The 14,130-nt window shown below is 39.9% G+C and overlaps 1 protein-coding gene across 1 annotated transcript in view; it reads left to right on the top strand.

The window, feature by feature from the left end:
- The first annotated feature begins 1,251 nt into the window (after window positions 1–1,251).
- Window positions 1,252–14,130, top strand: part of PICALM (phosphatidylinositol binding clathrin assembly protein) — a 74,356-nt gene continuing 61,477 nt past the window's right edge. The window contains exon 1 of the mRNA XM_063305904.1: window positions 1,252–1,594. Coding sequence (XP_063161974.1) covers window positions 1,465–1,594 — 130 coding nt within the window. The 5' untranslated portion in view covers window positions 1,252–1,464. The remainder of the gene's footprint in view (window positions 1,595–14,130) is intronic.

Genomic DNA, 14,130 nt, shown 5'->3' with positions numbered 1-14,130 from the left:
GGTAAGACTCTTGAGTCAGCTCAATTCCATATACAGGTAGTCCTCGCTTAACAACCATAATTGGACTTGAATTTCAGTTGCTAAGCAAAGCGGTCATTAAGCGAATCCAACCCAATTTTATGACCTTTTTTGGCAGTCATTAAGCAAATCACCACAGGCATTAAATGAACCACGTAGCTGTTAAATGAATCACGTGGTTCCCCATTGATTTTGTTTGCCAGAAGCTGGCCAGGAAGGTCAGAACTGGTGATCAAGTGACCACAGGTCACTGTAACAGTCATAAATGCAAACTGGTTGCCAAGCACCCAAATCATGATCACATGACCAGAGGGACACCGTAACTGTCTAAGCGTGAGGACCAGTCATAAGTCAATTTTTCAAGCACCGTTGTAAGCCTGAACTGTCACTAAACGAATGGTTGTTAAATGAGACTACCTGTACCTCCACAGACATGTTCCTGGGTTTTCCTAGCAAGGCTAGAGAAGTGGTTTGCCATTACCTACTCTGGAAATGTTCTTACAATTTTAGTCTGCCTCCCTGGGATTTCCCAGTGGTCTCTCATCTAAGTATAAAGCAGGTTAGATCCTTCTAGAGATCAGCCAGCTTTGCGCTGGATGCCACAGGGGATGATTAAAAATGAATGGTGATTCTCTGAAGGAATGTTGTAGCCTGAACATCAAACCTAAATTTATCTGAGTAAACTCCCTTTGAGACAAACTTCCAGAAATTGCAGCAATTTGTGCAAAAGAGTGATGGGGGCCACGTGGCTGGTTTGTACTATGTGAACGACGTGCTCGTGTTAACACGCTCTAAATTCAGCCCAATTTAAAATAGTGGAAAAGACACCAAAGCATCCCACCGACGGGAACGGCCCACGCGAGACTTCCCTCCCGCTGCCCCCGCCCCAGGAATGCCGATGACGTCTGGGGGAAGAGACGGCGGAGGAAAAAAAACCCAGCAGAGCCCCTCGACTGATTGCGTCACCGCATTCCTCCTTGTGACGCACAACCCCGGGGCGCGGGGAGGAAGGGGCGGAGGGAGAACGAAAGGATGACGGAATATCACGTGCAGGGGCGTCGGGGGTGTGGCCCTGCAACCCCCCCAAGTGGAGTGCGTCACGTGGCTCAGAAGAAGAGGGCCGGGCGGAGGGGAGCTCCGTTTAAAGGGATGGTGACGGTCACGTGATCCCGGCGGCCCGGAAAGACCTCGGAGGCGGCGTCCTCGGCCGCCATTTCCCCGCGGCGGCTCCGCGTGTGGGAAGGAGACGCCCACCCTGGCGGGCGGGAGCGGAGGCGGCCTTCTCCCGGGTGACAGGCCCGGCCCTTCCGGAGGGCGGAGCGCGCAGCCGGGCGTCCAGGGCTGGGTGGCGGGGCTGGTCGGGGTTGCCCGCCCTCCTCTCCTCCTTCTCTCCCGTCCCCGCTTCCCCGCCAGGAGCAGCCGCGGCCGCGCTGGGAGCTGGGCACCATGTCCGGGCAGAGCCTGACCGACCGCATCACGGCGGCGCAGCACAGCGTGACGGGCTCCGCCGTCTCCAAGACCGTCTGCAAGGCCACCACGCACGAGGTGATGGGCCCCAAGAAGAAGCACCTCGACTGTGAGTCTCCGCCGGTCCCTCTCGGGGCTGCCCTTTCCAGCCGCCTTTCCGTCGGGCCGCCGCCCGCCCTCCGAGCTTCACGGCCTCGGGCTTCCAGAGCAGGAGAGCTCCGGTCCGGGAGGTGCCCGCTCCGGGGAAGCGGCGCAGCCACTGCCACTCCTTGGCATCCCCGCGGCCCTTTCCGGACGGTCTAGCCTCGGTCCCTCTTTTCCTCGGGCTCCTCCCGCGCCCTTGTCGTGGAGGGAGGCAAACTTTCTTGGACCCGTTGGCTGCTGTCCCCCTGTGGCCAGGCTCTGTCAAGCCCTTGCTTTCCTCCCTTTTTAAACTCTTGAGAGGTTTGACTAGGAAAATCACAGCATTCCTGTTAGGTTGACTCGCCGAAAGAAGAGAGGCCCGACGGTTTCGTCCTTCATTAGCCGTTATTTCAGAAAATCCTTAAAACAATCCATCATTAGTCTGATTAGTCCCTCTGATACCATACCGTTCACTGTGCTTTCTGCGTTTTTTGTTCGCTGTTTGACAGGCTGCATTTGCCCCCCACCCCCTCGTATTTTTGGCTTCTAAATGAATTTTTCGTATGTTTTTCCCCCCTAATGTCTTAAATCTGCATTTTCGTGGCAGCTTCTACAAGAACGTTTGTAACCTAAGCCTGTCACCATCTCTGTTTTACCTGATTAAGAAGTTTCTCCTCTTTCAACCTATCTGTTCTTTGATGATTTGTACATATTTGTGACAAGTTTAATTGTTCTTAGCCTCCCCAATTTTAGTTTGGTCTTGGCTGTTCATGAAAGTTGAGTAGATGAAACCACTCTTCTGGTTTTATTTTATTTATTTAGCAAATATATATGGCTGCCCATCTCACATGAAGTGACTCTGGGCAGCATACAACCATTAAAATAAAACAAATATATAAAAACAAATATTAAAAAACAGACACTATTAAAAACATACTTCAGCACAGTACGGATAACTTGGAATTGGGTGTCTCTTGCGTTACACCCATGTCATTGCAAAAGCAGTGTAAGTGATAAAGTTGAAATAAAAGTTTTTTAAATTAAGAGATTGAGCAGCTCTTTAGGAAGCCAACACTAGCAAGTCTTCACCTAGGAGCAAAGCTTTTGCTTTCCTCTGAGTTTAGGAATTGGGCATGTATATTTCACTGAAATATGAAGTAATGTTTTAATAAAGTCATGTGGAGGGATCGTATGATCTGCATATTGGGGATCCATTAATGTGCGGGCAGGGATTTTTTACTTTTGGCCTATCTTAATTTGATGATCCTTGCTGTTACCTGTATTGTCTCTAAAGATTTTTTTATGCAAAATGGTCTTTGTTTTCCTTTCCATGTCATTTCATAACATAAGCTTCATTGCAACATTAGGATACTTTCGTTTGCTACATTCTCAAATTAATGAGTGAAGCTAGTTAGCTTTAAGGGCTTCTGCCTGTTAATATGTGGGATCAGTATTCAACTAAATGGGCTACATATGACAGGGAAAGCTAGCATTCAGTAAAACCACATTTTATCAAGGGACTTTAAGCAGCACAGTGGACAGAGTGGCTTTTCTGGCTTAAAATCAGGACAATGTGTGTCACAAATTTGTATGAAATTGCCTCACGGTGTTATATAAAGTAGATTTTTGCATTCTGAGAACTTAGTTTTCATTCAGAACCCATCTCTCCAGCATGTTTTGCTCAACTTATAGTCCAGATCAAAACTTGGAGAAGGATTTCATGTGCTTAATTTTCCATGAATTCCATGTTTATAAAGCCTCCATTCTGCATTTATAGATCGTTGACACCAAACAATGTTATTAACTTCCACTTTCTTTTGATTCCTTATTCAGTGTCTGAAAATTGAGGGGAAGTAGTGCTTTTGGCAAATAAAATATTTTGATCTGTGCTTCAGTTTTTTTAATATTTATGTAGATGAGATTATAATTGCCAGTAAATGCTCCTAGGTTAGCTTAGAGAGTTCTTGAAAAGTCTTTTACTAATGTGTACTTTTGTGTTGGACTTAAGGATCTCTGTTTCATGCGCACCTGAACACTAAGGATGGGGGATGTGCTCTAACATTTTCTGTAGATAACTTCCCTTTCCATATAGGAAAAGTAAATACTGTTTTCGATACCTACATTGAACACTGTTCTTGAGTTCTAGTGAAAAAGAGACAGAGTTGTTTTTTTTTAACCTTCATTACTTTGAACCATAGTTTAGACCTTTTTGCATTGAGGAGAATCAATTGATTGCTCTCTTCAGGATTCATTGCTAGGGAACTGTATTGTTTTGTGTTTGACTAATCCACTAAGGTAGCAAAGAAGTAAATTTGTACCTCTAGGTAGGAATAATGAAAGCAATCACTTTAGCTATTATAAGCCATAATATTTACGGGGAGGGCTAGATTGTGTTAATGCATAGGGTCTTACAACCCTATCCAATGCCAGAAAGGAACTTGTAGCTAAGTCAGATTGGCAAGCAAATTAGTAGAACAGAGTTGTGCCTTTAGCATATGACGTGGCCTACTGAAGCATTGGAAGCTCTTTGTACTATTGACTCATGAATATGATGTAGTTGCATTTTTCTTCTGAATGTCGATTTGGATTGCTTGCCATAATCTGCCACGTGGTTCTGTTCTCCAGAAAGAGTTCAGAATACTTAGTCTCTTAATCCCCATTCAAACTGCCCCTCCCCTCACATCATCCATAACTATCAGGGATAATAAGGTTGTCTTGGTTACTTTATGTATTATATGAATGAAGGCCTAGATTCAAAATTTTCCCTGCTAATATCTTATTTAGGTTTATTTTTCAGGTTTATGTCTTACCACTTCCCAAGCTAATATGGTAGTTGAGGGATCATAGAGAAAGGTTGAGTTGTTCCTCAGTGAATCAGAAGTTTGCCTAATAGTTGTATTCTTCCATTAATTACAATGGGGAAAAACTTCAATTTTTTATCATTAGTCAAATTCCTACTGCATCTATGAGATTCAGGGAGAAACACCTGGAGTTTTTAACGTTGCAGCCTTTAAAAGCTTGATTGTATAGTCTCCTTCCTGTGATTTGTCTACTTGTTTTCTGTGAGCAGCATCTGTATACTAAATCCCTTAACTGACATTTATTTGATGCTAGGAATACTGCAGCTTTCCAGTAATGCCTTTACCATACGCTCTGCTATCTTTGGAATTCCAGGACAGAAAAATCCCGTTTATATTTTATAATTCCCAACACTCATTCTTGTTATGTAACTCAACCCATTATCATTAACAGAATAAAAATACTCTGTACGTGCTCAGTATACATTTACATTGTTGTAATCTCAGTTATAATTGCCTAGTGGATTGGAGTGGAATAAAATCTCAGTCTGGATAGGAGAATCCCTTATTAAGACAGGGCTCTGGCAAAGACAATTGCTTTGGCAGGATCATACTGTTTCTTTCACAGGGCTTTTTTTACAATTAGGACCAGATTTGAACGGTGTAATTTGGATGCAGCTGCTGAAGTCTAGCTGGATTGTATAACATGAGACCTCGCATACCTTGTAGTTTAAATTAGGGCATGCGGAGTGATTCTGAGGTTCTTAACATCTTCCTTTTAGTGGTTTTGATGCTTTCTAGAAGGCTTATAAAAACTGGTGTGCAGTTTTAAGTGGCTTTCAGAGTTTCATGATGGTTTTGTAGTTGAAGATACCAGCATGTACTTTGGTCAAAATGCAGTCTCATTGATGAGAGATGTCTTAATTATCCCTGCATCTATTAGAGATGCTGTCTGAAGTATGATTAATTTGTCCACAGTGCCAATATCATTTTTCAGGTCAAGAATAATCTAGGGATGTCCCAGTTGGTGTATCTTTCGCATGAAACTTGGTGCCTTGGATATCCTCAAAATTTCCATCTTCATCAGTTGCTTAAGGCACATCACCCAGTCCTTTGGATTTTCCAGATGTTTTTCTGTATTGCTTTTATATTTGCATTATTTTATACCTTTGTCTTAATTTTGTAAACCACCCTGTTTATTGATGAAGGATGGCATATAAATCTAATTAATAATGATAATAAGTGAATTATTTTCTTCTCACACTAGGATTACAGTTAATCAGTTTCTAACCTGTATTGCACAACCCAGTGCTTAGGTGCTGTATTAACATTTCCGTAAATGAGGTCATGTAAAAACCATTTGCAAGCTTGATTTTTTTGTTGACAATACAAGTGCCTTTCAAATGAGCTTGCTTTGGGGTTGAGCTCATTTGGAACAAAGCTGCTGAAGTGGAATCTCTTGTTTTAAAGAATTGTTTACATATCTGGGCTGGAATTTGTTTTAGAAATTCTGAAACAATTGTCCATTGCCTAGGAAAATTGTGCTTCATTGCTTTAATCCATGTCATCAGAGAAACCAACTTATTTCATGGGGCCAGATTTCAAGAAATATTTGGGCTGTTTATTGATGCTGGGCAAATAGCTGTCAACACTAGTTTCTCATCTGAAGTAGGAATAAAGATAGCCACCTGGTGTTTTTATGTGTGCCCTTATGGCATTGTGGAAATCACTTTGTAGATTAAATGTTCTGACTAAATGTTAAGTTCTGGTAACCAGACTGTTGTACGAACAGCTGTCTGTTGTATAATCATCCCACCTCACCCATATACATTATGTGTGGTGCTTCTTGTTATTTCTGACCTTAACACTAAAATTTTGCCTTACTTAAAACCTGTCTTTTAAGTAAGAGCCTGAGTGCTTGAGCCTGAGGATTGCCCAGTTTTATTGCTGTCATGCAAAAATCTTGAACAGAGACATTAGGTTTGGTATTGTTTTTATTACAGTGTGCATACTGAATAAAGAAATGTAATGGTTTTATAAAAAACCTAATCCTTCTTTGAACTTTAGGATGATAAATTGGCTTTCACTAGAATGTATAGAAGGTCCAGTTTGACAGTTATGAGGGAGAATTTGCATGATGCCAGTAGGAAGGATGAATTAGCTATTTATGCAAAAATTAAGTTGCTTGGTATCTCAATAATTTGCCTTGAGTTCCTGTTGATCAGTTTTAGACTTCTTTTGATTTTAAATAAACTAATTTCTATTTAGTTTTGAGACAATTTCCATCACAGTAATTGGCAGATTCTGTAATAAATACTGAGATTTCCTTTGATCTTTGTTGAAGTAGTTCAAGCTGTATTGATCAGATAATTTTTTTTTAATCTGTTCAGTCCTGTCTGATTCTCGAAGACTGCCTGGACAAGTCCCTGCAGTTTTCTTGGCAAGGTTTTTCAGAAATGGTTTGCCATTGCCTCCTTGGGGCTGAGAGAAAGTGACTGGCCCAAGGCCACGCAGCTGGCTTTGTGCCTAAAGCAGGACTAGAACTCATGGTCTCCCGGATTCTAGCCTGATGCCTTAACCAGTACACCAAACTTTCTCTCGATCAGATAATATATACAGATGAATCCCATTTATCTCAGTGTAAAAAAAATTCTCATAGTTAGAATTATGTACTGTAATATAATTTAACTTAGAGTCATGCTCCACTGAGTTATGTGATCTTGTGTTAAAGTATTTAACATAATAGAGAGGTGTGAATATTTCTCCTCATCTTTCCAGGTACAGTAATTCCAGGTCTACTATTTAGAATTGTTGATTAATATTTTCTTCCAGAATTTATTCATTTGTAATGAGTTTATTTTGCTCTCCTTTCTCACAAACTCTTCATTGAATATTGATAGAAATTTGAAATATAAATAAATAAAAATATTGCTTTTTCCTTTACTTCTAATGTGACATAAGTACTGAAGCTACAGAGTAAACATTGTGATACTTTCACATGATTGCTTAGTGCGTAATGTGTCTTTTAGTATCCTGTGATAAAATTTGCACTGTTTTTGTTCCTGCTAGGGCTACTAATCTGTTTCAAATTGAATTAATGGGTGCCAACTGGAAATATTTTGATACTTAATTTATATCTGCCTTTCTTTCATGATTTCCATATTTCAACTGCAATCCTTTTTTTTTTCTTGTTCAAGTGAAAAAAAATCCCACTTCTACCACCCAAAATAATCTATAGGCTCAGAATCAGTTTTTGCTCTATCCAATAAAATTGTGCAGCCTCATGCCAGTGTAAAAGATTAAACTCTTAACTTATTTTTCTGTGCTGAGTGCTAATCAGTTGTTTTCCTGATAATATAAAGTAGCTTTATTCCATTAACATAGCAGAATTGTGAAGGCTGAAAGATCTCTTATTGTACTCTGTGTGTTCAAAAAGAACTATGATAGATTTCACTTGCACATTTAATGATCTTTTAGATGCCATTAACTGTATGAATCAAACATAAATATGCTGAGGTTTTTGCATTCTATAAAGGCACTAAAATTAATACTTTATAGATTGCTTCCTGTTGCTGCTCCACCAGCTGGCTAACTTCTCTCCGAGTTGCCTTCATCTTAGCCTCCAACCTCATTTTCCGGAGGTGGGGGGAGGTATGTACTGCTGTTCTTCTTGATCGTATAGCCAAGCATCTCCAGGATTACAGCATCTGTAGCATATACCAGTTCATTGGTCTGAGTTATGGTGGTAGTAGAGGTTGTCGTGAGGGTTCTTTTGGTATCTTCTGATGGTACTTCTCCACGGAGCCTTGGTAATCAATCTCAAGGGTTGACTGTAGCTAGTTTATCCATGATCTTATGCCTCATATCAGCTGCTGTGCTCTGTAATGGAGAGGGTAGCAGCGACATTCCAGCTTCAGGTATTGGCTGCACCTGCAGTTGTTCTTCCAGGTCTTCTTGAGTCTGGGGTGTAATGTGTAGTTGGTCTATTTCAAGTTGTGAGAGCAGCTTCTTCACAGTGTTGAAGCGTTGGGTAACTAGCTGTTTCTCCATTAGGGTGGATGCGGGTCTTCTGTCCATCCATAGTTCCCTCATATGTTTCATATATCCCCTCTCATTAGATCTACTGATGTAGTAGCATTCCATCAGTTCCGGGTTCTCTTATCTCGCCCATGTATGGTTTGTTCCAGTAGCCCACTTAACGTCAGATTGTCCTGGTTCCCCAACATCTGGTGTGGACCTTGTTAATCCGTGCGACATCCAAGCTGGCCTGAATCTCTTAGTTCATTTCACTCTAATATTCAAAGTAGGCAGGTGAAGCGTTGGGGGTCTGTGCCCAGGGACCCCTACCAATAAGGTACCAGCCGGGATTCGAATCCCAGTCTTGTGCATCAAAGGCGGTGCTTAAACCACTTCGCTATCCAGCAGCTCCTCTATAACAGCACCAAAATTAATACTTTCTAAATAGCTTCCTGTTGCTGTTGCATTAATATATGGATTGATATAAATTGCAGTTATTAAGAGTCTTCTCTCGTATGTTCCACAGGTTATGGTTCCTTTATTTTAGGTCAAATTTGCTAAAATTTTAACATTAGAATATATAATGTGTGTGTGTGCGCTTCTGTATCTAAAATGAAATCAGAATTTGGCTGAGTGCTTTTAGTACTATTAAATAACACCACTGAGATCAGTTCAAAGCTTTAGTTATATCAAAAAATAGTGCTGTTGGCACCAGTTACTCTAACATTGCTAGACAAAGTCATTTAGTAATGCCAGATTGTACTATCTATGATACTGTTGACCATCTGGGCTAGGATACCTTCCAGAATTTTATTATCCAAACTTCATCCATTTGCATGCAAAATATAATCTTGTTACTCCAGAAGCTCATTCTGGATAATAATAGTAAGGGTTTTTTTTTTTACCATTATGATAGTTTAATAATTCAAGTGAAAATGGTCAGTCAGCAGTTTTTCTCTTTAATATTGTGAATGGCAATTGCCTGCTATCAATAAATGAGATTTTCAGATTGCCTGGAAATATACTTTCACTTAGTAATATTCTGCTTGGTATGTATAGCTGTTTATAAATATAATACACTAAGTCTTCAATTCTTTTGCTACAACTTTGGTTTTTCACCAGAGGAACTTTTTTCTGGCAGGAGTTGAGTTTCAATTACTTCTCCAACACCACGTCTATGTCATCTGGACAGTGTTGTTTCAATGAGAGCTCTAGACTTTTAAAGATGACTGCCTCAAGCATCTTCAGGCAGTTTAAAAGTCTGACTGTCCCTCACACAAACCTTAACTTTATTAGTCCTGCTCCTGTATATGACACAGGCTGGTCTGTCTTGCTTTCTGACCTTGGCAGCCCCAACCCGCAAAGCATTATCCATCTCTGTTCTGGTGAGGGTTAGTCATTGATAGCACTGACCTTGGATCGGCCATACAGACTCATTTCGGCTCTGCCTATTTTAAAAGAAAAAAGTTTTGTATCTTAAAAATCAATTAAGTAATGTATTACTTACCCTATTTTAACAAGCTAACATAAATGTATCCAAAGAGATGGTGTAACGTTGTATGGTAAACTTATTTCATGATAGTGAAGCAAGATCATGTATAGTATGCTATGAATCCACATGCATCTTTTATTTTATTTTATTTATTTATTTATCAAATTTTGCCACCGCCCATCTCCCCCTGAAGGAGGGACTCTGGGCAGTTTACAGAAACAATAAAAACGTTAAATATCATAAACGAATACCTATCTAATGCAATGTAACAATATAATATAAAACATAAATACAATATAAAATCCAGATGACAATAGTTGATATAAAACAGCTCGTGTATATGTAAAGGGCCATCTTCGGGCAGCAGCCATCTCCAAGAGTGATTTCCTCCCTCCCCCCAGGCAAGATGGCAGAACCAGGTTTTTAGTTCTTTTCGGAAAACCACCAGGGATGGAATCTGCCTTATCTCTGGGGGAAGGATGTTCCAGAGGGTGGGAGCCACTGCTGAGGAGGCCTGCTTCCTGGACCCCGCCAGATGGAATTCTCTAACTGATGGGGTCCGTAACATGCCCTCTCTGCATGATTGGGTGGGGTGGGCAGATGTAATGGGAAGATTACAAAAGAATGGTTGTTTCAGGCTAAGCACTGTTATGATCGCCACTTTGATATAATTCAGAAGCTGTTACAGAGCAAAGCAGGGTGTTTTTTTTTTAATTTAATATTTAATTTTTACTTGTAATGATGGTTTGATTTCATCTATACTTACAGTTTGGAGTTTTATTTGTTGGGTATTGTTCCAGCTGGTTAGTATTTCAGTAGTCCTCAGGCAAAAAAATTCTGCTTCAAAACGATACCAGGGGGGGAAATACGTGGATTTAAGCTGATGTGCTTACATGGCAGCCAGTTAAAGAAAACCTGCTGGTCTCATAAAAAACACATAGGCTGTAAAAAAAAACTAGTCTGTGGTACTATGCTGGTTACCTATAATTAGCTTTGAAATATGTCCATACCAACTGCAACATAGCAGAGACCTAATTTGCAGTAAGCTTAGTTGATACCCATGAATGTCTCTAAGGAGGTAGTAGGTTGTTATTTCTCAGAAGCTATCAACCCTGTTTTTGGACAGAATGTTGAGATAAACAACTTTGTGGTTTGCTAGTTTTTCTTTATGAGTATGTTCAGTCTGTGATAAAAGTTTCAGAAAGCTCAGATGAGGCTCAGATGACACATATTTGAGTCTGTCTGGAAATTCATTCACTTACAGCAGATGCATGGGTGAATGGCTGCATACAGTGGGTTAGTATTTATGTCTGTAGTTTTTTTTTTGTTTAATGCAGGTTGAGATTACTGATGAGATGCTGATTATCACTTGAAAAAAAGTTCAAAGCATGTTATTCTATTGATTATTTGTGATATACTCTGATGCAGAGTATAATATAGATAATATCAGTATAATTGATGCTTTCCCTGCTTCTTGTCAAACAGATCTTCTGAAATAAAGTGAACTTGCCTCTAGCATAAAGAACAGTTGGGAGAAACAAGGGACAGAAATTGTAATGTTTTAAGTTTAATTGTGGCCCATTTTAAGATGGCTGTTAAAATCCTTTTTTTGCTTTGATTGGGTTTGAGTGAGAACAAAATACAAATGACTTTAGTAGAGTGCATTGTTTTTAAAAATATTTTTCAACAATAAATAGTTGAACATTTTCCCACTTATTTTTCCTCCTCCTCAGAGAAGGTTATCATTAAAAGTTCTTGCAATCTGACATTCATGGACTGCTGTGCTTTTACCCTCATAATGAAACTGACAGCTGTACCCACCTACTCCTATGCTACGCTAATAATTATCTTTATAAAGCTGCTTAACACCTGATACCTTGCTGTTGTTTAGAAAACATCAATTCTAAAGTATTTGTATTCTTGAAATTCAGCTATGAAATACATAATTAGGTGTGCATTTCTGCTTTAAAAATAAAACTTCATAGACATAATACAGTGTGTATGATGGAATTGGTGTTATTATAAAAAGTGAATGATGCAATGAGCTAATCTTCCAAACTTTAGCAAACTGTTATGAAACCAAAACCATTCTTTCAAAGAAACTAACTTTGAATGATCGTGCATTTTATAAGTAAGCTGCAACCTGGAGACGGCCTATCTGTGTAGATGCTAAGAGTTGACACTGACTTGAGGACATATCCTCAAGTAAGTTGGATGGAAAGATGGAACCATAGCAATTAAAATTGCCTAGTTGGGGAAGGTCTATTAACTTCAAGGTGGGTTCCTGACTTATTTTTCAGTTACACAGATGCATATCCTTAGTGCTCCTGATTAAATTACATGGTTTTGCATCCTCCATGTATTTAGGTAATGCTGTTGGGTTCTGATACTGTTTTACAAACCTGTAAAATGGTTCTCTGAAAGCAAGCTAAATTGAGGTTGCCTTCTTTAGATGTCATGTTCATTCATGGTGGGCTACCTCCAATTTGAAAAGCAGGGAAGTACCTTTTGATGCTGATATTTGCATATAAAATGAAGAAGGATAAAACTAGCAGCTTTTAGCCTTGCTATTTCAATGCTTATAGTAAACAATTCACAGTGTGAAAGATTCCATGAGAACTAACAGCAGGGAACTGAGACGATGTCTCATTCCCTTTCAAAATTGTATTTAGATTCTGTACTAGAGAAGATGATTGCATGAGTATGGCAATCAGGAGGAGTAGTCATTGCAGATGTTGTGTTTTCACAACTTTGCTTGCAAGATTGGTGATGGAGTAGCCAAAAGTGTCATTCACTAGGACTTTCTTGTACATAACTCTGCATAAGACTGTAGAAAACATGAAATGATGAGTTGGTTGTCTTGATATTTCAATGCTGATTTATTAAGCTGTTCTTGTAAAAATAACATTTGAACCTAATGCAGGATATTGCATCAGTAAGAGGTCATTTCTCACATTTTTTTTTAGTTGTATTAAGTTCTTCAATGAGAGCTTGGCTAACTTTCTCCTATCACTGACCGTTGGCTCTACAGGATATTTAAAGAACAAATGGAATTTAAAAAAACAAATGGGATTTGTTTTTTTTCCAGAAAAGGACATGAATGTGAAGAACAGCAGTGGTAACGTCAGGAGAACTGAAACAGTAGCCTACACAATATACTGTTGTTACAGCTTAATTTTCTCACAGTTGCAGAGCTTCATAGTTGGTCTCTAGAGCAGCAGTTCCCAACCTTTTTGGCACCAGGGACTGTTTTCGTGGAAGACAGTTTTTCCACGGACCCAGGGGGGTGGTGGGATGGTTTGGGATGATTCAAGTGCTTCCTCTTTTTCCCGACCTTTTATTCTTTTTTCTTCGTGCTGTTTGGAGATAGCAGCCAATGGGCTTGCTTTCTCTGACAGGAGGTGGAGCTCAGGCGGTGATGCGAGCAATGGGGAGCAGCTGTAAATACTCAGGCTGTAAATTCACTTGCTCGCCCACCACTCACCTGCTGTGTGGCCTGGTACCGGTCCATGGACTGGGGGTTTGGGACCCCTGCTCTAGAGTAGTTCATCCTAGGAAACGTTATAGCCTGTCTATAAAATTGCACACTTAATTTGTCATTTGTTTCTTTTATGATACTGGATGCTATTTGAAGACAGAAAACAGTTCTTAGAGACTTGTATGCCTTAAATTCAGTTTATAGAGCATTTAAGTTATTTCATTCATGAGATAGTATCTATGCCTTGACAAAAGCTTAATATTTATTTGAGTAGAAGACCTGGCCATTTAGAATGCATTAATGCAATATTAAACACTTAGAGTAATGCATACCTGTGCAATGCCATCTTATTTATTTATTTATTATCCCACCTTTATTATTTTTATGAATTCCTAATCCGCACGGCTCTTTAATCATGTTTGGTGGCTCCTCTGTGAGTGTGTGTGCTGCATTAACTTGGATTGGCTGCCATTTCCAATTAACAATAACTGCAGCCTGAATAATCCACTAAGAAGGATGCCAACGTTTGTTATCAAGTGCCATTTCTAGATAGCCCTATGAGCTTCATTGCCTATAGAGGAGCCCTCAGTCATGTTTTGCAACAGAGATGGAAGAGATGACAAAACTCATGCATTGATGATGCCCTTCCAAAGAAGCTGAGCATGACATATTTATTTATTTATAATTCACAAAGCATGCCAGACTCCAGAATGACTCTGGGTGGCTTGCCAATTAAA

The sequence above is a fragment of the Candoia aspera genome, chromosome 5, assembly GCF_035149785.1.
Source record: "Candoia aspera isolate rCanAsp1 chromosome 5, rCanAsp1.hap2, whole genome shotgun sequence".
Classification (NCBI taxonomy): domain Eukaryota; kingdom Metazoa; phylum Chordata; class Lepidosauria; order Squamata; family Boidae; genus Candoia; species Candoia aspera.
This window is presented reverse-complemented; position numbering and strand designations above follow the sequence as displayed.